The 23,528-nt window shown below is 32.3% G+C and overlaps 1 protein-coding gene across 2 annotated transcripts in view; it reads right to left on the bottom strand.

The window, feature by feature from the left end:
• The window catches only part of TECRL (trans-2,3-enoyl-CoA reductase like), a 95,807-nt gene that overhangs the window by 27,469 nt on the left and 44,810 nt on the right, over nucleotides 1-23,528 (bottom strand). Inside the window, exons 3-5 of one of the 2 annotated variants that reach the window (XM_026003473.2) lie at nucleotides 12,314-12,358; nucleotides 10,001-10,104; nucleotides 2,031-2,146 (exon numbers count right to left, since the gene is read on the bottom strand). In XM_026003473.2, coding sequence (XP_025859258.1) covers nucleotides 2,031-2,146; nucleotides 10,001-10,104; nucleotides 12,314-12,358 — 265 coding nt within the window. The remainder of the gene's footprint in view (nucleotides 1-2,030; nucleotides 2,147-10,000; nucleotides 10,105-12,313; nucleotides 12,359-23,528) is intronic. The other variant, XM_072748871.1, reaches the window with a different exon arrangement.

The following is a 23,528-nucleotide window of genomic DNA, read 5'->3' as shown; positions in this document are numbered from 1 at the left end:
TTTGTGTGTTTGTGTGTTTTTGTATATCTGCTCTGAAATGATTTCATACAGACTTAACATTCTTGCTATTTTGGAACAACGTGGTACAAACTTTTATCACTGTGATGTTATAAAACATGCTTGTGTTTGTATTTAAGAATAAGTAACCAGCTGTTAGTCAATTCCCTTAGCATGCCACTAGGGAAAAAAAGTGCTCTTTTTTCATGCTGTGTTATATATCTAGGATATGTTATATGTTGATCTAAAATATGAATACAATTACACTGCCTATACGAACCCTCCAACTCCAGCCTTTATTAAAAAATTGATCAGCCCTTTATTCCCTTCCTAGAGAGAAAAAAGATGGCAATGTTCTAATAGGCTCTGACCAACTTGCCCATTATCCTTAAGAGACAATTTCCCCTTGCCTCTCTGTGCTTCTTCCGCCCTACTAGGTTTCTTTTTGCTCCTGCAAACCACCACATTTCTTTGTACCACAAATAATTTCCAAATGAAGATTCTTTAAATTTGCTAGCTGAAATCTGATTGATCCCTCCAGCAAACAAAGAAATAGATCAAATGCCACTTTCTTAGAAAAGCCATGTCAGAACTCCCATCCTGGTTGGGTTCCTCTCTTATACTCTAAAAGTGCTGAATGTAAAATAAAGACATTTGTAATTGGTTCATCTATCTAATCATTGAAAACATGTTTATTGAGTATTTCCAGTAAATCAGGTAATGTTAAGCAGTGAAGATAAACTGGAGATCAAAGTGCATAGAACTTTATAGAGGGAAAGATACAAACAAGTGATGATGTGAACCTGTATTTTTAAAGTAATAAACTGTATAAAGCAAGAACATTCCAGTGGCATATTTGTATTTGAAGGACTAGGAATGGTTACCCTGAGTAAGAAATACTGAGATTCTATTTGAAGTTAAAATAAGAGGCAAGAAAGTGGTATTTGGGATGGAGGAAGAAGGATAGCAGGTTTAAATGCCTTCGTGTTAAAGGGAACGTGGTAGGTCTCAGGGAAAAGGAAGGTCAGTGTGGTTGTGGTACAGCAATGAAGGATAAGGAAAGCTCGATTTGAGATGAGAAATTCAGGAATCAAATCATTCTCTATCTTCTAGTATCCCTATGACCTAAATTTTGATTCTTAATTCACTTAGAGTTTAGTCATTAAATCACGTTCCCTCTCTTTTTTGTTTTTTAACAAATCTCTAGCACTACATCTCAGTGTAGCATCCTGAGTAATAGTTATTCTCTTTCTCTTTATTTTTTTTAAAGACTTTATATTTGAAAGACAGAAAGAGAGAGAGAGCGTGAGAGAGAGATATCAAGAAAGAGCACAAGCAGGAGGGGCAGAGGTAGAAGCAGGCTCCCAGCTGAGCAGGGAGCAGGAAGCAGGGCTCAATCTCAGGACCCTGGGATCATGCCCTGAGCGAAGGCAGACACTGAACTGAGTGAGCCACTCAGGTGCCCCTCTCTTTCTGTTCAATTTGGTAAACTGAGAGAGAGAAACAGAGAGAGAGAGATTATTTTCACAGTATGCTATATATTCTGCTTTGATAATTTCCCTCATCTTTTTCTGTACTTTTACTTTCTACTTTAAAGTAACATTTCTTTTGGATTTCGACTTGCTAAAGGGAATTATAAAACCCTGTTTATTAGGTGTTTCTTTCCTATAAATGATGCCCACATTTTTGGAGAAATACATATTTTATTATATTTTATTTAGTATTATATTTTGAGCCCTATATATGACCTCTAAACTTTATTTTTTTTAATTTTAAGCTTCTTCTGACATTTCTGAATTTCCAGATTTCTTTTACTGTGATCATTATGAACTTCTATTGTTTCAACTTTAAGATATACTCAATAGTTCCTGGTATCTAAATTTGCAAGTTGGTGTGTATACATTATTTAAAGCTACTTAAAATGTATATTATTAAATGTAATATATCTTAATTGGGTTTATAAACAAACTTTAAAATAATATCTGTGTACTAGTTTATCTCCTCAATCTATAGGTACTATATGTATTACTTACTGTACCACTGGGTGGCGTAATCTTCTAGAACTCTCTTTCGTGTCATATATGTATGGGATCCTCAAATAAAAGAGGAGATAAATCAGCAGAGGTCCTGTATATTCAGCCAAAAATATCTGAAAATAAGAAGCATTTAAGTTAAAAAATGCATTTTTATAGATATTTTTAAGATTTATACATAGAAGTAATAAGCACGTCTACAGACTTTGCCTACAGCATGAACTGGCAAAATGGGCATGTAGCTTTAACTATTCTTTAAAATGCATTATACTGGGTGCTAATATAATTCATAAGAAGTCTTCTTTGGAAGAACTAGCCTAGACCTAAGGAAAAGATCATTGTAAATGGTATATATAAAAATAAATATTGAATTTAATGTAATGATTTCTTCATAAATAGTACATAAGAGTTTTTATTTAACTAACCAAACTGTGATAAACATATTTCTTTTTATGATTATTTTTTAATAATAAATTTATTTTTTATTGGTGTTCAATTTGCCAACATACAGAATAACACCCAGTGCTCATCCCATCAAGTGCCCCCCTCAGTGCCTGTCACCCATTCACCCCCATCCCCCGCCCTCCTCCCCTTCCACCACCCTAGTTCGTTTCCCAGAGTTAGGAGTCTTTATGTTCTGTCTCCCTTTCTGATATTTCCTACCCATTTATTCTCCCTTCCCTTCTATTCCCTTTCACTATTATTTATATTCCCCAAATGAATGAGAACATATAATGTTTGTCCTTCTCCGATTGAGTCATTTCTTTGTGTCTGCCCAGCCCCATACACACTCCATCTTCTATGTGAACTGTCCCTATCACTGAATGGAATTGGCTGCAGTGACTTTTTTTTTTTTACTTAGCATGAATTTGATTGATTTGACACTGATTCAAGTTGAAATAATTTAGTTCTCTATTCTGCAAACTTTAGACTTTAATTCTGAGTCTGAGTAGGTACTTAAAAGGATTGCCTTATGAATTTTGGAGCTGAGAGTCAACCATATACATGGAGAGAGATATCTGATCTATAGAGAGATAATCATAAGATTTGGAAATATAATTGGAAAATAGGCTGTTTGATTGTATAAAAATTCACTGGCTGACTGGCTTTCTGATACTTTTCTAAATCTTATGACTGTCCATTATTTAGTTTTGTTTTGATGCTAAAACCAGGTTAAAGTCACTCTGGAATTCACACAGAGAAAGGAAAAATAATTTACCTCTGAGTGCTCAAAGAGAAAAGATACAGAGACATGACAATGATAAATTCAACTGCCATTTCTGCTTTGTTTTGTCTTTGCCAATTTTCATCATTTTCTAAGAAGGAAAACTCAACGCTGCACATGTTTTACTCAAATATGCAGGTGTGCACATTGATTAGAAATTATGTTTTTATTTCTCGGGGTCCCTGGTGGCTTCGTTGGTTAAGCATCTTCCTTCAGCTCAGGTCATGATCTCAGTATCCTGGGAGCAGCACAAAGTCCAGTTCCCTGCTCAATGGGAAGACTGCTTCTCCCTCTCTCTCTCTGTCCTGCTCCCCTGCTCATGCTCTCTGTCAAATAAATTTTTTAAAAATCTTTAAAAAAAAGGAATTATGTACTTGTTTCTCGTGAGAAATTTGTATGACTACATAATTAGAATATATATGTGCATGTTTTATATTACTATATATGTGTGTATATATGCACAGCATAAAAATTTACATACGTAGGTTTCTTAGAGTATATTTTTCCCACTTAACAGTATTGATCATCCCATTAGCCAAGAAAGATATGCAACATATGATATAGTCAGTATAAAGCAACCTTTCTAGTGATAAATTATGTTAAGTGATGGCATACAGCATGCCTGATTATTCAGATGTAAAGAAAAAAAAATGTTTACCATTTTTGAATGTCTGATAATAGAATTTAGTTAATACTCGAAAATAATTAGAATAATTTTTTATTACAACACAAAGTTTAAAATATTTATTTCAATGCCATCTGATCTAAGCAAGTAATTTTGAGCAAATCCTCTAGTAATATATCAGTAATGAAAAATGTTATGAACAATAGTTAACCTTGACCACATGTCACTCCTTATTAAGTTAATAAAAATGCTATCATAAATATGAAGTTTCTTTGAATCAGGAAATTAAACTACAGTCTTATCTCCATCATACACTAAAAATAAATCTGGAGAACATACTGGCTTACAGTAATATGTTCAAAGAAGCCCAATATTTTATCACAAATATTGTTCATGCTGAAACATGGGGTTTAAACAGTCCCAGGGTATGAAGGCTATATCTTGACCTTAAAGCAGTAGAGAATTATAAGAAATAAATTTTACATAATGCATCTTTCAAAAAAAAGTCTATTTGGGTACAAATAGAAAAAAAGAAAAAAGATGTTTTATTAAATCAGAAAATAGTTTTAGAATAAATAAAAATGAGGGCCAGATAGTCAAATATTAATAAAACACACTTCTAAGAGAAGAATTTTTCTTCTCCTTCTAAAAAGAACAAATCCAAAAACAAAGCCAAATAAACAAATATTCTAGTTTTAAGCCCTGGCAAATCAAATGATTTTACAAAGACTAGGAAGTCCATTTTAAACCAAATTTTAGAAGAAATTATATATTCAAAATAAGCCAATATACTTTCTTCTAATTTTGAAGACATACACACTATTTTCAAATTTCAACTTATGTTCAATATGAAATTATTTTCATGCTTTTCTTTATAGAATTTTCACTGTACTAAACTACTGTGCTGCTATAATTGTAAAATTCACTGATACTAGGTATCCTAGATAATTGCGATTTTTTTTTTTTTTGGAACTTCTGTGGAGTGTTCAACTTGGAATATGTCTAAATCAAAAAAGGAAGAAGACAATAAGATGTTTTAGATATATAAACTGAAATACACAGCTGCAATTGTGAACTGTTTAGAATCTTTATACTTGGGGATCCCTGGGTGGCGCAGCGGTTTGGCGCCTGCCTTTCGCCCAGGGCGTGATCCTGGAGTCCGGGGATCGAATCCCACGTCGTCGGGCTCCCGTTTCATGGAGCCTGCTTCTCCCTCTGCCTGTGTCTCTGTCTCTCTGTCTCTCTGTCTCTCTCTCTCTGTGACTATCATAAATAAATAAAAATTAAAAAAAAAGAATCTTTATACTTACACTGTGCTTAATGCATTTCATCCTCTCTTGAAAAAAAGAAAACTTTTTTCAGTCCTATTATTATTATTGGGATGGTGTTTGACTTTATTTCTTTTTTGAAATTGCAATTAATAGTTGAAAACAAAATAAATTGCATATTCACAGTTGTTGAAAATTACTGACAAAATAAAGTAGTGCCATCCTTAATCTTCTAATGATAGGAAAGCTAAAAATTATGAAAACATTTCCCAACAGTAATATCACTTTGTACTGAATAAGAAATATTAAAGTCAATATAATACTAAAAAAAGGTTTCGTTTTATAATTTAACATTTATATGAATAATGCATAATGGAGAATTACATTTAGTTTATTCAAACCATTGTAATGAGATCAGCAAGAAAAATTGATCAAAATGTTTTTCAGGGTTCAAAGAGCTACTGAGTCATTGAGAGTTAGAAGATCAGGAGTTTTTAAACAGGACTCTAGAACAGTGATTGACTCTAGGATTTGAAGTCTGATAGCAACCTGGGAAGACTAAATCTTTTGAGGGCACCTGAGAATGGAGGGACAAAAATTGTTGGTTATCATCTTTCAAAGACAGAGATATCCTTCTAAAATCTCCAGAACTTGGGTTAAGACCTAGGAGAGTTACCCTCTAAGAGCCCTGATAAAGCACAAGTAAATCTGCCTCTATAGGTAATAAAAGTCAGCCTGAAAGCATTTGCCATCAACTGGATTAAGATGATCTGGACCAAATAATGCCATTAGTCCATCTGCAGGATGATAAATCAGTTTGAAAAGAGGGTAACATCATCTTAAGCTTCAAGTTATCCTTACAAGTTGTTTATATATATTTTCCTGCACTAGGTCAGAAATATAAATGTATAAAGGTATAAAGGAGTAAAGACATTGTAATCAAATCCAAAGGAAATAGCAGACATTCAAAACAGATAAACTGAAGAACCACATGTCAGAATTTTCAGACACATACATTTAAAAAATAATCTTTTATATATTCAAAGAAATAAAAAACAAGGTTGAGAATTTCAGCAGATATGTGAAACATCAGACTAGAAAAATATGGAAATGTAATATGGTCCCAGGAGGAGAATGCAAAGAAAATAATGGAAAACAAAATGTGAAAGAGATTATGATAATTTTTTCAAATTAAATATTTAAGCTGAACAGTAGACTCAGATAACACTATAAACCAAAAGCAGGATAAATAGAAACATAATTATAACCGTGTGCATCATAGTCAGACAGTGATAACCAAACAAAAGACAATTTTAATATGAGCCAGAGAAAAGACACATTGTAGTGGACTTTTCAACAGAAACATGGGAGTCAAAAATCAAATAATAAAGTTCTGTGAAGTGAAGACAAATATAACTGCCAATATGGAATTTTTTCTACAAAAAATTCTCCAAAAATGGTTAAATAAATACATTTTAGGATGAACTGAGTTGAGAAAATCAATCAATGGCAGAACTAGAATAAATCAGTGAAGATATGTTCTCTAGGAAGAATGATAATGATCACAGATATAAGCTCAGGATTAGAAGGAATAATTAAATTGTAGTGAATATGATAAATCTAAATAAATATTGGCCATATAAAATAATAATAGCAGATTTTTACCTAAAAGTACCTAGAAAATTAAAATATACCACAACAGATTAGGAAGAGATTAAATATCATAAAATCATTCAATTATCTATGAAGTAGCTTCACCTCAGTAAACCTAAATTAAACAATTTCTATTAGTGTTTGATATTTTAAAGATGCACATTATAATCTCTTGATTAATCAGTAGAGTTGGTTAAAAAGAAGATATAGCTAAAATAACCAAGAGGCTAATAGAAAATAAAATATGGAAAAAAAAAAAGAAAAGAAAATATGGCAATTAATTCCAAATGGAGCAAGGAAAATAAAACAGAACAAAAGGATTGTAGGACACGGGAAACAAATTGAAATAAAATATTAAGCTTAGGGATAAAATTAGATACTTCTTTACATTAAAAATAGACTATGATTAAATTGTAAAACATAAAAAAAATTAAACTATTAGAAGAAAACATAAGAAAAAACTCCCAGATCTAGAGCAAGGAAAAGGTTCTTACATAAGACAGCAAAGACAAAATCCTTAAAACATTGACAACTTATACTGCATTGAAATTGAAAACCTTTTGCAAGAAACAAACAAACCCATCTCATTAAGAGAATGAAAAGACAAGTAAAAACTGAGAGGAAATATTTGCAAAGAACTTATCATACAAAAGACTTTATCTAGAGTATAAAAGTTACTCTTAAAACTCAACAGTGTGTACAAAATAGATAAAAACTATGTTCGTAGAAATACCTACACGCAGATCGATAACAGCTTTATTTGTAGTAGTAAAATACTGAAAGCAACCCAAATGTCTGTCAGTGGGTGAATGGATAAACTGCTACGATTGTACAACCAAATACTACTCACCAATACAAGGAACTGGCTATTGATACATGCAACAACCAGGATGAATCCTAAAGGCACTGTACTTAGAAAATTAAACATCAATCTCAAAAAAACTAAACAAAACAAAAAACAAAAAACCTGTCAAATTCTATTTACAGCATTTGCCACACATAACAAAATATAGAAATGAAGAACAGATTGGTGGTTGCCCCAGAATAGAGAAAAGAGCGTGTAAATATAGAAGGATAATATGAGACAGTTCCTTTGTGGGAATGGAACATTCTATATCTGATTGTAGTGGTATATACTTGAATCTTTACAAGGGATAAATTGCATAAAACTATAGGCATGCACAGGAGTGAACATAAAAAATGGTGAAACGTGAATTGGATCTTTAGTTAATAGGATCTAAATAACTAACCCTCTATTCTATCAAGGAGGCAAAGATTTTCTCAATATTCTTTGACAGCACAATCTTATTTGATGAAAAATATTATTAAAATCTTAATTTAGACCTTGCTGAAGTGTTTGTCTCTAAAAAAATCAAAAAACAAAAATAAAAAAAAAAAACCAACCTTGTGATATGCTTTTATTATCAAGCAAATTTTAGCACATTTAGAAGCACATTTTAATATTTTATAAATGTACAAGAATGTGTGGTAAATATTGCTTTTATTGTATAATTTAGTAGATATAAAGTGGGTGTCATTGCAATGTAATGTGTGTATTTTTAGGAGTTAATAGGACTGACTCATTTGGAGCAAAAGATTGTGTGAAACATAGGGTTGACTTAAAAATATTCATCCTATTTCCAGAGTTCTCTTTGTCACCTAAATGACTTTCCTTTCAAATAAGCTATAATTTTCTCTACAATTGTCCTAGAATTCCACCTTAGCACTTTCTCTGCTCAGTGCTTACCAAGTGATGCAGCTGGAATTTCTAATGAATTCACCATTAATGCCACTCATCCTGACAAAACTTCTGTAGACAGAATTCCCCTTTCATCATAAATGTGGACAAAGCCTGTGAATATTTTAACCTTTGAAGATCAGAATCTGCTTGTCTAAAATCTTTAGTAGTAAAGGTCTGTTGATATCATATATAAGTATTAAGCCTTTTCCTTACATAATGCATGCATTAATAGGTTGTTTTATAAATATTATATTTCACAAGGATTCAGAATATTCTGAACTAAGTTTTTTTGTGTAACAAATTAGTACTCAAAATCTCAACCAAGGAACTTTGAAACAATAACACTAAAATATAAATAATAATCTAAATAAAGAAGGTAATGTATATTAAAGAAGAAATCATCAGAAAATTAAAAGATTTGACAATGTTTTAATAAATGCAAACTTTAATTGCTGTTATTTGAAAATTACCTAATAATCAATAAATTGCCCTGTGTTTGCAATGATTTTAAAAATTGAATGCTTACAGGGAAAACTTAAAACACTGTGGATGATAATGCTGATTGTTAATGATGACAAAAAGGAAAACTATCTTAACATAGAAAATATTAAAAGTGCAATCACATCACAGATATGAACTAGAATGTTATCAGAAAAACTTTAAAATTCTAAAAAATATAAATAAAATAATTGAATAGAATGATTGCACTATTCTTTGTATATCAGTGTCAAAATTATTTATCAAATTAACACTTTCACTGCCTGTCACTAAATATCACCTAGTTTTTCCTCTTACTACTAAAGCTAAACCATCTATTCCATTACTTATAGTTTATAATAGTTTAATGCTTGTGAACTAGTGTCCTTGTTAGTCCTTGTTAGTCTTGTTAGTCTTCCACGTCTCTTAATGTAGAGAGAAATGAGTCTACATGAGTAGTCTTCCTACTTCCTACTTCTAATGCCATTGGATTCAGTTGCCATCACTTTGAAAGCTCCTTCTTCAAGAGCCAAAAGTATGCCACAACCACCTAATGCAAAGAAGTCTCAGTACTTCATTCTGATTTTCCAAAATCCTCTCCCTTTGCCTTAGAATATTTTTATTAAATATTCTATCTCCTTTTTTTTCCAATTTCAAGAGTCTTCATATTCCCAGGTTCCTAGAAGGAAAAGCTGATGAAATACCATTTAACTAACAAAGCATAGGTTAAGTAGAAATAAGATTTTTAGATTGACATTTAAAAAAAAGGATTTATCCTCATTCTTCCATTTGTATATTTCCATTGCTCTAATACTTGTGTGAAGTTTTGGCCACTGTTCTTCCTAGCAAGAATGGAAAATTTAAAATGCCATTCAGTATATTTTGTTTCATTATAAATTTACTTGATAAAAATTGCCCTGTCAACAAACTATTCCTATAAAAATGTGGGACATGTATATTGCACTTCAAATTGATACTTACTGTAATCCAACTGACTTGTCGACCTAGGTCTGTAAAATAGAGAGTGACAATGGAGGAAGCTGCAATGCTTTGAACAGTTATGTAGTCCTTCAAAAAAGGCCCACCTAAATAATAAGGAAAAGTATTTGAATACAATTTCAAGACATAGTGAATTTTTTTAAAGTTTGATTGATTGATTTAAGACATAGAGAGAGAGAGAGAGGCAGAGACATAGGCAGAGGGAGAAGCAGGCTTCATGCAGGAAGCCCAATGTGGGACTCATTCCTGGAACCTCGGGATCATGCCCTGGGCCAAAGGCAGACACTTAACTGTTGAGCCACCCAGGCATCCCAAGACAGAGTGATTTTTAACAAACAATTTTTAATGTGAAAAATTCTGAATGCTAAGGATAAATACATAGAAATTGCAATGTATAATAAATATTTAAAGTGAAATGAAATGTTAACAAACCCATTTTATAAAATATCTAGCAATTTTTCCGACCTCTACCTAAACAAAGTGCTGACTACCACTAGCTACTATCCTGTAGTGTTCTAATAAAATGTAATATTAGGGATCCCTGGGTGGCGCAGCGGTTTGGCGCCTGCCTTTGGCCCAGGGCGCGATCCTGGAGACCCGGGATCGAATCCCACGTCGGGCTCCCGGTGCATGGAGCCTGCTTCTCCCTCTGCCTGTGTCTCTGCCTCTCTCTCTCTCTCTGTGTGACTATCATAAATAAAAATAAATAAAAATTTAAAAAAAAATAAAATGTAATATTAGATAATATCATAATCAAATATGATACAAGTTATTTTTAAAGTATAATTTGGGGTATTAGTAGACACTGATGTCAAACCTTTCTAAATTCTTTTATTATATGATAAATTATTTAGGGTGAATAAATTTGCAAGCACCCACAGAGTGACATGATCTACATTTAAAAAGATCTTTATGAAAAATAAATAAATAAAAAGGTATTTATGATACTGTGTGGAAACTGGGAGGAAGGGAAGCAAGATTACTTAGGGAGAACTCAAAATTTATCAAGCAAGGGATTATTTAGATTGAGGTGGCACTGGTAGAAATGTTAAAAATTCATCAGTTTCAAATATTTATTTTATTTTATTTATCTGAGACAGAGAGAGAGATATGAGTGGGGGTAGAAGAGCAGAGGAAGAGAAAGAATGAGAAAGAGACTCCTTGCTGAGCAGGGAGCCCAACATCAGGCTGGATCCCAGGATGCTGGGATTATGACCTAAGCCGAAGGCAGACACTTAACCAACTGAGCCACCCAGATGCCTGTCAAATATGTTTTGAACATAGAGTTGGTTCAACTTGAGAAGAGAATATTTCAGTGAAATCAAGACAGCTTCTAGATTTTTGGCCTGGGCACTTGCATGCATTGTAATTCATTAACTGGAAGAGAAGACTGGGGAAGAAGCAGGATTTGGGGGTGGAAATTAAGATTTAAGTTTTTTTGATATTTATTAGACATTGAAGTAGAAGCTGTCAAATAGGCAGGTGGGTAGCTGTGTCTGTAGATATCTGAAAGTCATTAATACTTAAAGCCATGCTGCTTGATGAGGTTATTTATACATTTTCTGAATGGAGAATAGGATTTGACAGTTTGAGAAACTTAAGGCTTAATATTGGATATGATATTCTCCCTAAAATACATTCATTTCTGCTCCTATTTAGCTCATTTAGTCTGCTTTAAACTGAAAAGAAAAAAAAAAAAGAAACGAAAAAGAAAAAGCAAGCAAGCAGGACCAAGGAAGGAAGGAAGGAAGGAAAAGAAAGAAAGAAAGAAAGAAAGAAAGAAAGAAAGAAAGAGAAAGAAAGAAAGAAAAGAAAGAAAGAGAAAGAAGAAAGAAAGAAAGAAAGAAAGAAAGAAAGAAAGAAAGAAAGAAAGAAAGAAAGAAAGAAAGAAAGAAAGAAGAAAGAAAGAAAGAAAGAAGAAAGAAAGAAAGAAAGAAAGAAAGAAAGAAAGAAAGAAAGAAAGAAGAAAAGAAATTGCTGAGAAGTATCCCTGAGAACATATTAGAAGGTAGTGGAATGCCAGAATAAAGCAATAAACCTTTTAGAAACAGAAAAATGTTAGTTCAGATCCTGCCTCCAATGCACATGACAGTGGATGTGTGAAACTTAACTCCTTGAGACTAAAATTCCTCATGCATAAAAGTGAAGAACTAGCTTATACGGAGAATCAATTGACATAATTGATTTAGAACACTTATTGCAATGCCTGTTATTTAGTAAGTGATAAATAAATAAAGTGATGACAGAAAAGGGATTCCAAATTATATAAATAGATCAGTGAAATTTGATTCTTACCTTGTTCTAGCTGCAGGCCAACTCGGGAAGGATACCAGTTTGGACCTATTCCATGAAAAATAATAGCATTTAAATGACAACACAAGTGTAATACACCTTTTAAAGTTTACTCGTTTCTTTCAGTAGCTATCTGGTAGTGCAGTTGACAGGGTAATTCTAATTTAAAACTTTTGAGGTGCCTCCATACTATTTTCCAGAGTGGCTGCAGCAGTTTGCACTCCCAACAGTGCAAGAGGGTTCTCCCTTTCTCCACATCCTCTCCAACATCTGTTGTTTCTTGTCTTGTTAATTTTAGCCATTCTGACTGGTGCAGGGTGATAACATTATAGTTTTGATTTGTATTTCCTTGATGGTGAGTGATGTTGAGTATCTTTTTATGTTAGTGGGACATCTGGATGTCTTCTTTGGAAAAAATATCTTTCATGTCTTCTGCCTATTTCTTAAATGAATTTTTAACTTTTTGGGTGTTAGTGGTATAAGTTCTTTATATCTTTTGGATACTAACCCTTTATCAGAAAGTATCATTTGCAAATATCTTCTTCCATTCTAAAGCTTGCCTTTTAGTTTCCCTTCCTGTGCAGAAGCTTCCTATCTTGATGTAGTCCCAATAGTTCATTTTTGTTTTTATTTCCCTTGCCTCAGGAGGGATATCTAGTAAGAAGTTACTATAGCTAATGTCAAGGAGGTTACTGCCTGTGTTCTCTTCTAAGATTTTTAAGGTTTTAAATCTCACATTTAGGTCTTTAACCATATGATCCAGCAATTGCACTACTATATATTTACCCAGATAATACAAAAATACTAATTCAAAGGGATACATGCACTGTTTATAGCAGCATTATCTACAACAGCTAAATTATGGAGACAGCTCAAGTGTCCATTAACTGATGAATAAATAAAGAAGTAGTATATATGCATAATGGAATATTATTCAGCCATAAAAAAGAATGAAACTTTGCCATTTGCAATGGTGTGGATGGAGGCAGAGAGTATCACATTGAGTGAAATAATTAATCAGAGAAAGACAAATACTATATCATTTCACTCCTGTGTGGAGTTTAAGAAACAAAACAAATGACCATAGGGGAAAAAGAGAGAAAGGTAAACCAAGAAACGGACTCTTAACTACAGAGAACAAACTGATGGTTATCACAGGGGTGGTGGATGGATGGATGGGTTAAATAGGTGATGGGGGTTAAGGAATGCACTTGTCATGAACACCAGGTGTTGTATATAAACACTGAATCACTCACTTGTACACCGGAAACTGATATTGCAATGTATGTTAACTAAATGGAATTTACATAAAATTTAAAATAAATGAATAATCCAATTAAAAATAGGCAGAAGATATTACTAGATATCCACCTCCCCTCCCATAAGAAAACTAATATTTTCTATTGGAAGACAAATTCAATCATAGGAAGTTCATAAAGTAGTTATCTAGTGTCATAAATGGAGATAGTGGTTACTCTTGGCAGTGTGCTGATGAGCAGTGATGGATAGTTATGATGAGAGCTTTAGGGGTGGCAATTTTCTGTTTTTTCAGTCTGAGAACTGGCTACATCGATGTGTTCAACCTGTAGACAAGTACCAGGGTATATGATATAGGACTTGTGCACTTTCTGTAAGTTATTCTTCAGTACAATGCTTAAACACCTTCATTTAAAACTGAAGAACTTTGATCTCATTTTTTAAATATTAGCAATGAAAGTGGGTTATTTTCTTTATCCCAAGTAAAGCACACTATTAGAATAATATGAGTTACTGACTTTTAATAATTATGAGCATATTGATCATAACAGACTACCACTTTAGTATCTCCTTATGCTACCATTAGGAATAAATACATAGTTTACTAAAGAATTCTACCTGGATGAGGAAATCAAAATACATTTATCATACACAGCCATAAAAATAATCTGCTCAAAATTACCAGAATATAATTATTTTCTCTTAAAACGAAATCTATGTTATTATTTTAAAGTTTCTACTGAAAATTTAATTCTTAACCTTGATATCCAACACTAAGCCGATTAACTTGATTTATAATAAATTAAAAGAAGAGCATTGTCAAAGGAACATTCTATATTGCTCTTATGTTTTCAAAACATTACTTTTTAAAACATTAATAAGAATGATGATAATATGTCATAACTAGAGTACTGTAATAAATTCTCCCTAAATTTATTGCAAAAAAGATAACTTATACATGAACATTATCATGGATAAATAGCTCATAAGTCAAAAACTATAATCATAAGTTTAAAACTATTTAGGATTATATTTAAACAAAATTCAGTAATAACATGACAAATGTGCAGGCACAAAATTAACTTTGACATTTGATTTTTTTTAATTATAAAATATGCTGGTAAAGACACTTTTTTGTTTTGTCTTTGTATTTACTAATAAAATTATTATTATTTATATAGCCATTCGTGGTTCTGGAATGCATATTAACAATAATTGCTGAAATATATTTTAAAATAATTACTTTTATTACTCATAGTGAAAATCCATGGCCAAATAGGAATATTATGCACATGCATACAATAGAGGCTTCTATATGTTTTTAATTTATTTTAAAACCTTCATTTATTTATTTGAGAGAGAGACAGAGATAGACAATGAATAAGAATAGGGAGGAGAGGGAGAAGCAGATGCCTCCCCCTCACCTCCAGCAGGGAGACCAAAGTGGGGCTGATTTCAAGACCCTGGGATCATGATCTGAGCTGAAGGCAAATGCTTAACCAACTGAGCCACCCAGGGAGACACTTACCAGACTAAGCCACCCAGGCATTGCAAATATGGGTATTGGAGAAAACACAAACATAATGAGAATCCATTCATATTGAATAGATAGTCATTGAGCACCTATGATGGGAGTACATAAAAGCTGCCAATTTCTGTCCATTTTAATAATATCCACATGAGATACTGTTTGCAAAAGCACTTTTTGAGGCCTCCTATGAGGGAAATGAAAAACTATCATTTTAAGCCCATAGAGCTGTCCATAAACTAGTGATTGAATACTGATTGAATCTACAATGATACAGCAGAGAAATTAGAAGCTCTTACTTTTTGGGCAATCTATGTCCTTCCAATTCTCTCAACATGGATAAACTATGAAACTACTTATGAAATAAACTTGACATTTATAGGTTGTGACCCTTTAACACTGTGTCTTAGTGAAAAAACAGTTGTTAAGTTCCTATATAAAGCCTTAAAATTAGTTTCAGTCACCTTCTCAAAGAGCAAAGAATAGATTTGCTGAAATGTTCTGTGCTTGTTGTGGGGAGTTAGAATAGGTTCAAAAAATGGCAGAAAAAGATAAAGAATATATGCTTTATAAAGACTTTGTTAGCATGAATAAATAGTGTAAAAGGTTATTTATATTGTGGAGTACACAGAAGTTAGACAAGTGTCTTATGGATGAAATATGACTACATAGGAGATCTAGTGTATCTGCCAGACTCCAAAATTATCAAAACACTGAACCTGATTTGTGTAACTTTTTTCATATTCCAAGCATGACTTACAGTTCTTTCCAGGCTAATTACAAGTGTTTATATCACTAAGGGATAACATTCTAAATGAGTAATATACGTTGTTCAATAAATATGTAGTTTGGTATGTAATTCAAATATATTTATTTTAAAAAGGTAGTATTTTCCAAACTATTGGCTGTGACCCATTAGTAAATTGAAAAACAGAATTATTCTTAGCATTACATAAAGAAATACAATAGAATAAAGTGGAATAAGTAGAGATGGATCATCATGACACTGTATGTAATATATTGGAATAAATTCTAGATAGATTAAGTACTGTTTCTTGAACTTCATTCAATAGTTTAAGTTGCATAAATATAGTGTATATTTATAAAACCAATAACCATTTCTTACTCTGAATCACAGTCAAAATGTTTTGAAATCACGAATCTAAAAGATGTATATTTCATTTTCTTAAATTAGTTTCTATTTGTGTAGAGCTTTCACATAAAAATGGAACTAGTGATTGACTTAAATCCCATAAGACTAAACAGATTCAAAGGATTTAATTATTTTACTTCTTCAAAAATATTTTTTAATTTGCATTATTAAGGAAGAAGAACAATAATAAAAGTTATATTGTATATAAATCATCTAAAATAAGGATGCCTGGGTGGCTCAGCAGTTGAGCATCTGCCTTTGGCTCCAGATGTGATCCCCTGGTCCTGGGATTGAGTCCCACACTGAGCTCCCTTTGTGGAGCTTGCTTCTCCCTCTGCCTACACCTCTGCCTCTCTCTCTCTGTGTCTCTCATGAATAAATAAATAAAATTTTTCAAAAATAATAAATCAGCTAAAATATATCATCAGCCATATTCAGTCAAATACATGTGCCAGATGCCTGCCCTGCTTTTTTTTTTTTTTGCTTTTTTTTAATATAAGAAAACATTAGTTGCCATTTTATTATGATCAGAATTCCTCCTATTGAATTTTGGTCAATATTATAAAAATAAACTACTTATATTTCCAGAGTTACAATTCTAAAAATTGGTTATAGATATGTGAAATGTATTCTTGATCTTCTAGTGGCATCCACTCTATCTTTGTGTAGGTGAAAATATAAAGCATGACATAGTTTGTAAGATGTTAAAAATGATTATTGATAGCTCTTGATTACAGATGGTATTAAATATTTAATTGAAACCTATGTTCATATTATTGCTGAAATAAGAGAAATTTAGAAAAAAGAAAAAAACTACTGGAGGAATATTTCAGAAATAGTAAGTATCCTTCATGACCTAGAACACTTATGCCCTCACTATGACTATAGGTAACGCTTGCTCCTTACTCCTACCTTTTCTTGATTTCACCAATCCCACTAGAAAGAATAAGTTCTGACAGAAGTTAAGGATTAAAGAAAGTTAATAATATGATGGAACCTCCATAGTGAACCTCAAGACTTCTGTGAATAAATAAAGTGATCAGTTTTTGTTGTTTACATCCTGGGTTCTTTGTGGCTGGTGTTGTGAGATAATATAAAAATAAATGGAAACAATATAGTCCCAAGAAGTATGCTATATAGAGTTGGCTCTGTTTAAGTGTTTAGTGGAAGAAAAATGAAATTCTATAAGCTTCCACATGGCTCAGTTTTATTCCTGAAGATTCCAGAAATGGATGTAGAAGAAAATTAGCAAATTTGTCTGGCCTGTTCACTGTGACTTGCCACTAAATGCAAATGTAGCAATCAAGGCTAATCTTGGAGATGACAGTTCCAGAGAGTTAGAAACAATGAAGCCTTATTTTCTAAATAACTGATATATACAAGATAGGAAATTGATCCTAAATGTTCTGAAAATTAACAATGATACCTGTCAAAAAAAGAAAAAAAAAACTTTAGAGAATAAGCCTCAAAAAAAGGTAGCATTTTTTTTTTAGGTAATCTCTGTGCTCAATGTGGGGCTTGAATTCACAACCCTGAGATCAAGAGTCACATGCTATACCAACCAAGTCAGTCAGTACTCTAAGAAAACATAGTATTATAAAATAAAGCATATTGACTGTTATTTCTAATAACCCATTGAAAGAAAAAGTAAATTATATGTGTATGTAAGTATTACAGTATATAATATATAACATTATATATTTATATTTGAATAATTTATCTTGGTTTATATACACAGAGGCTTATCTAACGAAATACCAAATAAAATTTATAGAAATCAAATTGATAAGCAACTCATCTTTAGTAATAAAAAAAATTATGGAATGATAGTGTAGACAATTAGACCAGGCAAAAGAGAGAATTAGTTAGTTGGAAGATGGACCAGAGGATATCACCAAGAAAGTAGAAACATGAAAGGATTAATATGAAAAGTGGATTAAAAGAAAAATAGTGCCTAAAACTGAACAATGCACTAGGCATATCCAAACATAACCAAAAATATGTATTAATTACAATGTTAAACTATATATTCTTCCCCATACATCCAATTGAGGACAACTAGAAAAGTATGACAAAATATTTTCTCAAAATCTCCACAGAGTAATTTAAAAAAATGGAAGAATTATTAATCCAAGCTCTGGGAGGAGGGGAAGCCCAGAAAGCTGAGTCCAGCAACAGGAGCCACAATCACCTAGGGATATTTTCTTGTATTGGAAGAAATAGCTAAGCAGGTCTTTTCACAGTTTCACAAGCTTTTGGGAACAGAAAAACAGGTTTTATGCGCAGTTGAGAAGTATAAGCCCTTGTAAAAGCCCAATATCTTAATTGATATTATAAAATAAGGGCAAATCAGATATAAGCCAGTTCCGACAGGAAATGAAGCTGAATTTTGAATCATCTCAATCCCTGTTTGGATTCAAGTGATCTGTAATCTCCACAGTCCAGCTCTCTTGCCCAAAGAAGCAAAAGTAAGTAATCTCTGGAGACAGAAAACTTAATTTAGAGTCTTTGATTATCTTTAAATGTTTTCATATTTTTCAAATTTTCATAGATGGCAATTAAACTGAAACTATATTTTTAAATGGCAGCAATAAAAGATATTGGTCAAATAACTTCTAAATGGAATATCTTTAAAGAAAACATAAAGACATTACTAGAGTGAGAAATCTCACATTCAGTAGACCCTTTCTGTCTGTTAGTAGATGAACATCTAAATAATTGGCTTTTAGAAAGATAAACTAATTCTAAGACTAAGAGATAAGGTTAATTAAACAATATTGAGCAAAGGAACTGGCATATATGTGGATATTTCTATGTAAAATAGCAGAGTATATATATATATATATATATATATATATATATATATATATATAACCCATTTATATAAAATAATATAGATAACAATAGATAACAGTAATGTATATGCATATACAAAACAAAATACTGGATAACAATAACATATAAATCAAAGCACTATTTGGACTTAAAGCATTCTAAATACCTTGGATTATTTAAGAAGAATGTAGAAACATTGATCAGTCTCAGATTTTGATGAAAATATTTTTTCTTATTTATTTATTTTTTAGCAAAGGAGAGGGAGAGGCAGAAGGATAGATAGGAACTTAAGAAGCCTCCACACCCAGCGCAGAACCTGATGTGGGACCCAATCTCATGACCCTGAGATCATGGCCTGAGCCAAAATCAAGAGTCAGATGCTTAGCCAGTTGAGATACCCATCCACCTCAAAAGACTTATTTTTATAAAATTTTGAATGGTTTATTAGTAAAATTTCATATTTCTATTAAGTCAAACTTTTCCTAAATATCTTCCACATATATATCCAAAGTATACAACTCTCCCTTTTCCTCTCAGACAAAAGATGTGCTCTGATTGCAAAGTTCTCATATGTACAAAATAAAATCAACGTAGAGGAGGTATCAACCAAGTAATGGAATGCTGAATCGGAAACATGATGTCAGGACAGAATGTCCTATGCACTTTGCTTTATCATTTTGGTTATATTGTTTTATTAATTAGTAATGCTATAGTCTTTCCAAACACTAGAATCCTGTAAGCAAGCCTGAACAAAAGGGCAGACACATGAATTGCTTCCCTTTTTAAAATAAATAAATATCAAATATATTACACAAAACTCCTTATGTACTAAAATGCTGGCCACTGATTTAATATTGTTGAATCAGTTTTATCTGTAACAAACGATTCATTCAGAACAGTACTTCACTAGAACTAAATGGACCATTCTCTTCCTTGTAAACCATTTATTTGCAGTCTTATAAATGCCACCGACATAATTAAATGATCAAGCTAAAATAGAATCAAGGAACCCAGTAAGATATGATCTGTATGATAGTGTTTATGTATCTGAAAAATAAAAGAACCATTTCCTATCTCATCCCAACAACAAGATTAACACTAAAACCAGCATCAACCGTGTATATAATTTTGCTGACCTTGAAAAGAAGATGCATCTGCTAAAGAATTTGCTATTATGAAGTGCTCAAATAAGAAAGACAGAGTGCTATCACACTGTATAATCAGAAATCACAAAGCAAGGCTTCTGCAGGAAAGCAGACATGGTTCTAAAAATGGAAAATTTAAAAGCTGCATAAAAAATATTCAGAATTATAAAAGAGCATGAAAGTAAGAGGCATAAAGTAACAAGCCAATTTCACAGTAAATACAAAGTATAAAGTAAGAAAAATGTGAGAAAAGAGCACACAGAGTATAAGCAGACTTTCTTTATCCTTCACTGGCTTAAATTTATACCTAGTTTGTTCACCAAATTATCCACCATACTTCTAAGAAATTACCAGGATTGATCATCACTCCCATATTCCCATTTATATTGGACACCATTAGCTGTCAAGTCTCCCACAGTATCTATCAGCACAATGACATTTCTCCCAAATTTGCTTTGCACAACCACTAATCAGACCTGATCACACACCTCTCTATGCCTTCTAATACTCCCCAAATGCACTTGAGGACACTCATAGTCTATCAACAGCAAAAACTTCTAAATGATCAATTTCCATTCAATTGAATGATCTTCTTCCCTCAATAGAAAACTTCTCTGCATATTTTTCAACTAAATATTTATTCTTCACACTAAACCCTTCCAATGGTGGGCATGAAAATGTGTTAGGAATCCTTGCTATTAAATGCTGCTTCCAAAACATTGTCTTCCATTTTCCTTGTGGATTTCATATCATCAAATTTTACTATCTAATTTTATTTCTTCTTGTTGCCATCTATGGTAGACTGGTCCTTCCACTTAAAACCTTTAACATAGAACATACTCTCCACCACTACTCCCTTATCATTGTCAGTGATTTTAATATAACATTAATTTCTGGGGCTCCTGGGTGGCTCAGTCAGTTAAGCTTCTGCCTTCAGCTTAAGTCATGATCCCAGGGTCCTGAGATTGAGGCCCCAAGAGGGGCTCTCTGCTCAAAAGGAAGCTTCCTTTTCCCTCTCCCTCTGCCATTCCCCCTTCTTGTGCTCTCTGACTCTCTCTCTCTCTCTCTCTCTCTCTCTCTCTCTCCCTCTCTCAAATAAAATCTTAAAAAAAAACACACTAATTTCCTGTCTTTTAGTTTCTCGATCTACTCAAATCCAAAGATTTTCTATCTACTCTCATTATTTCCCAGAGTCTTATGCTCACTACTCCTAAACATAAATTTCAAACATCTTACTTTCTCATCATAGCCATCTCTCCTTCCTACTTAACTGCTATTTCTAACTAAAATATTCATTGATTCTTCAAGTATTTTCCAACAATTATCATAATATATCATTATTTTTCCCACATGTTCCTTGTCTCTAGGCTCAATTCCAAAGTCTATAGCTGCAATAACACTCCTTAATCAATGATTAACTACTTTTAACTAGTTTCCTTCTGTCCCACTACTTGGCAAACACTAAGCAGTTTACTCAACTGTTTAGTTCTCTGTATCTATATCTGAGTTTCTGGATGATTCCTCTACAGAGAGAATCTCCCTGATGCTATCTGACCCCAGTATTGTTTCCCAGTTACTACTACTAACTGTCTTATTTTAGGCAAGTTACCTCTATGAATCTTATTTTTCTCATCTGTTAAGCAAAAAAAAAAAAAAAAAACTAAACTAAACTAAACTAAAAAAAAATAAATATAACAAAGGTATCTAACTATTAGGGATGTTGTGAGTATTAAGTGAGATGATATTTGCAAAGTACTCAAAACTACTAAGAACTAATTTAAAGGTGTGATTAACTTTAATTTTTAAAACAAAGCAACAGAAAACCTTTAAATCATTTGTGTAGATACAAGATTTTCTAACAAATGATACATACATTCTTGAAACATGTCTTCTACAAAACCATACTGTGAAAATAATGGGTTATGAAAAGTAGTTAAGGGCATAATATTTAAAATCTGTACAACCCTGTATTGTGATCACTAAGAGAAACCAGAAATAACTTATAATAAAAATACCAAAACAATTGAAATGGTGTTTAAATGAAAAATAAATATAAATACATAGCAGAAAATATGAGGCTTTACCTTCTTTTAAAAAAGAGAAGTTGATGGAATAGTGTGTAAATAATATTTGTAACAGCAGAAGAACAATGATAAGGAAGAAATAGACAATCCACACTTGTAAGACAGAGCACATGGGCAATTGAGCCTGGTAAGAAATAGATATTGTGATATAGTATCTATTCATCTGCAAAGTGATGTGTTCATGTTACGTACTCTGCATTTAACTATCGTTCCTTGGTCCCTCAAAATGATACTATGCTTAGAAAAAAATGCATATGAGCAATTCAAAATTCCACATTAGGCTAATATTATCCTCCTATTTATCAGTCATATATGAACTGATTATTGTCACAGAAATAAATATAGCAAGTAAATAATCAAGTAAGAATAATGTCATAGTCATAGTCAAAATACAGTTGTTATCTAGGAACAATACCAAGAGAACGTTCCCCACCCTACCTTTCATATTATCTACTAAATAGATTTTTCTTTGCTGCTACCGAGGAACACACAAATACATATAAAGTATGAAAAAAATATGATGGCCTTATATACCATGAGGAACTTGAACTTGATGTTGGAAGGATAAGTAGAGATAAGATACTAGAGCCAACCAATGTGTGAGACAGTGTCTCTAAAATACTATTATTAATATCTACATGAAAAATTAGTATCTACATGAACTGTGGCTATGAGTAGATAATGTGCAAATTTCAGATATTCCAATGGTACAGAATTGGCATTTATCCTTAGTAGCAGTCAATTATTTAATAATTAGAGACACTTTTCAGAAAACCATATTTCAACACCCAATCCAAGGATTTCTACACAGTCACACACACTTAAGCACATGCACACTTAGTTGCTCTTATCATTGAGATATTTCATTTATTTCAAGGCTAGGCAAGTTTACATTAACTTGCCATTTTCCAAACCCAGTAGCTTCAAATATAAACAGAATGCCTAGGATGAATATGGTTTCTCATTATTAGATTGTGACAAATGCTGAGAAATTCAAAAACAGTTTTCAGCAGGGGCAGATAAACAATTGACAAATTTAAAATCTCCTGTGTAATAAACCCTGGGTATTTTTATGGCAATTTTACACTGCAAAATAATTCAGTATGAACTGCATTTCGTTATATATTGTCCGAAGAACTACTTTAGTTTAGTTTTCACCAGTTCTTGGAATATGAGAAAAAACCTTGAATGTTTCCAGACTGAATCTATTCCCTCA

This window comes from Vulpes vulpes, chromosome 2 (genome assembly GCF_048418805.1).
Source record: "Vulpes vulpes isolate BD-2025 chromosome 2, VulVul3, whole genome shotgun sequence".
In the NCBI taxonomy this organism is placed as follows: Eukaryota; Metazoa; Chordata; class Mammalia; order Carnivora; family Canidae; genus Vulpes; species Vulpes vulpes.
Note: the sequence above shows the minus strand (reverse complement) of the source record. Positions and strands in the feature narration are given on the sequence as shown.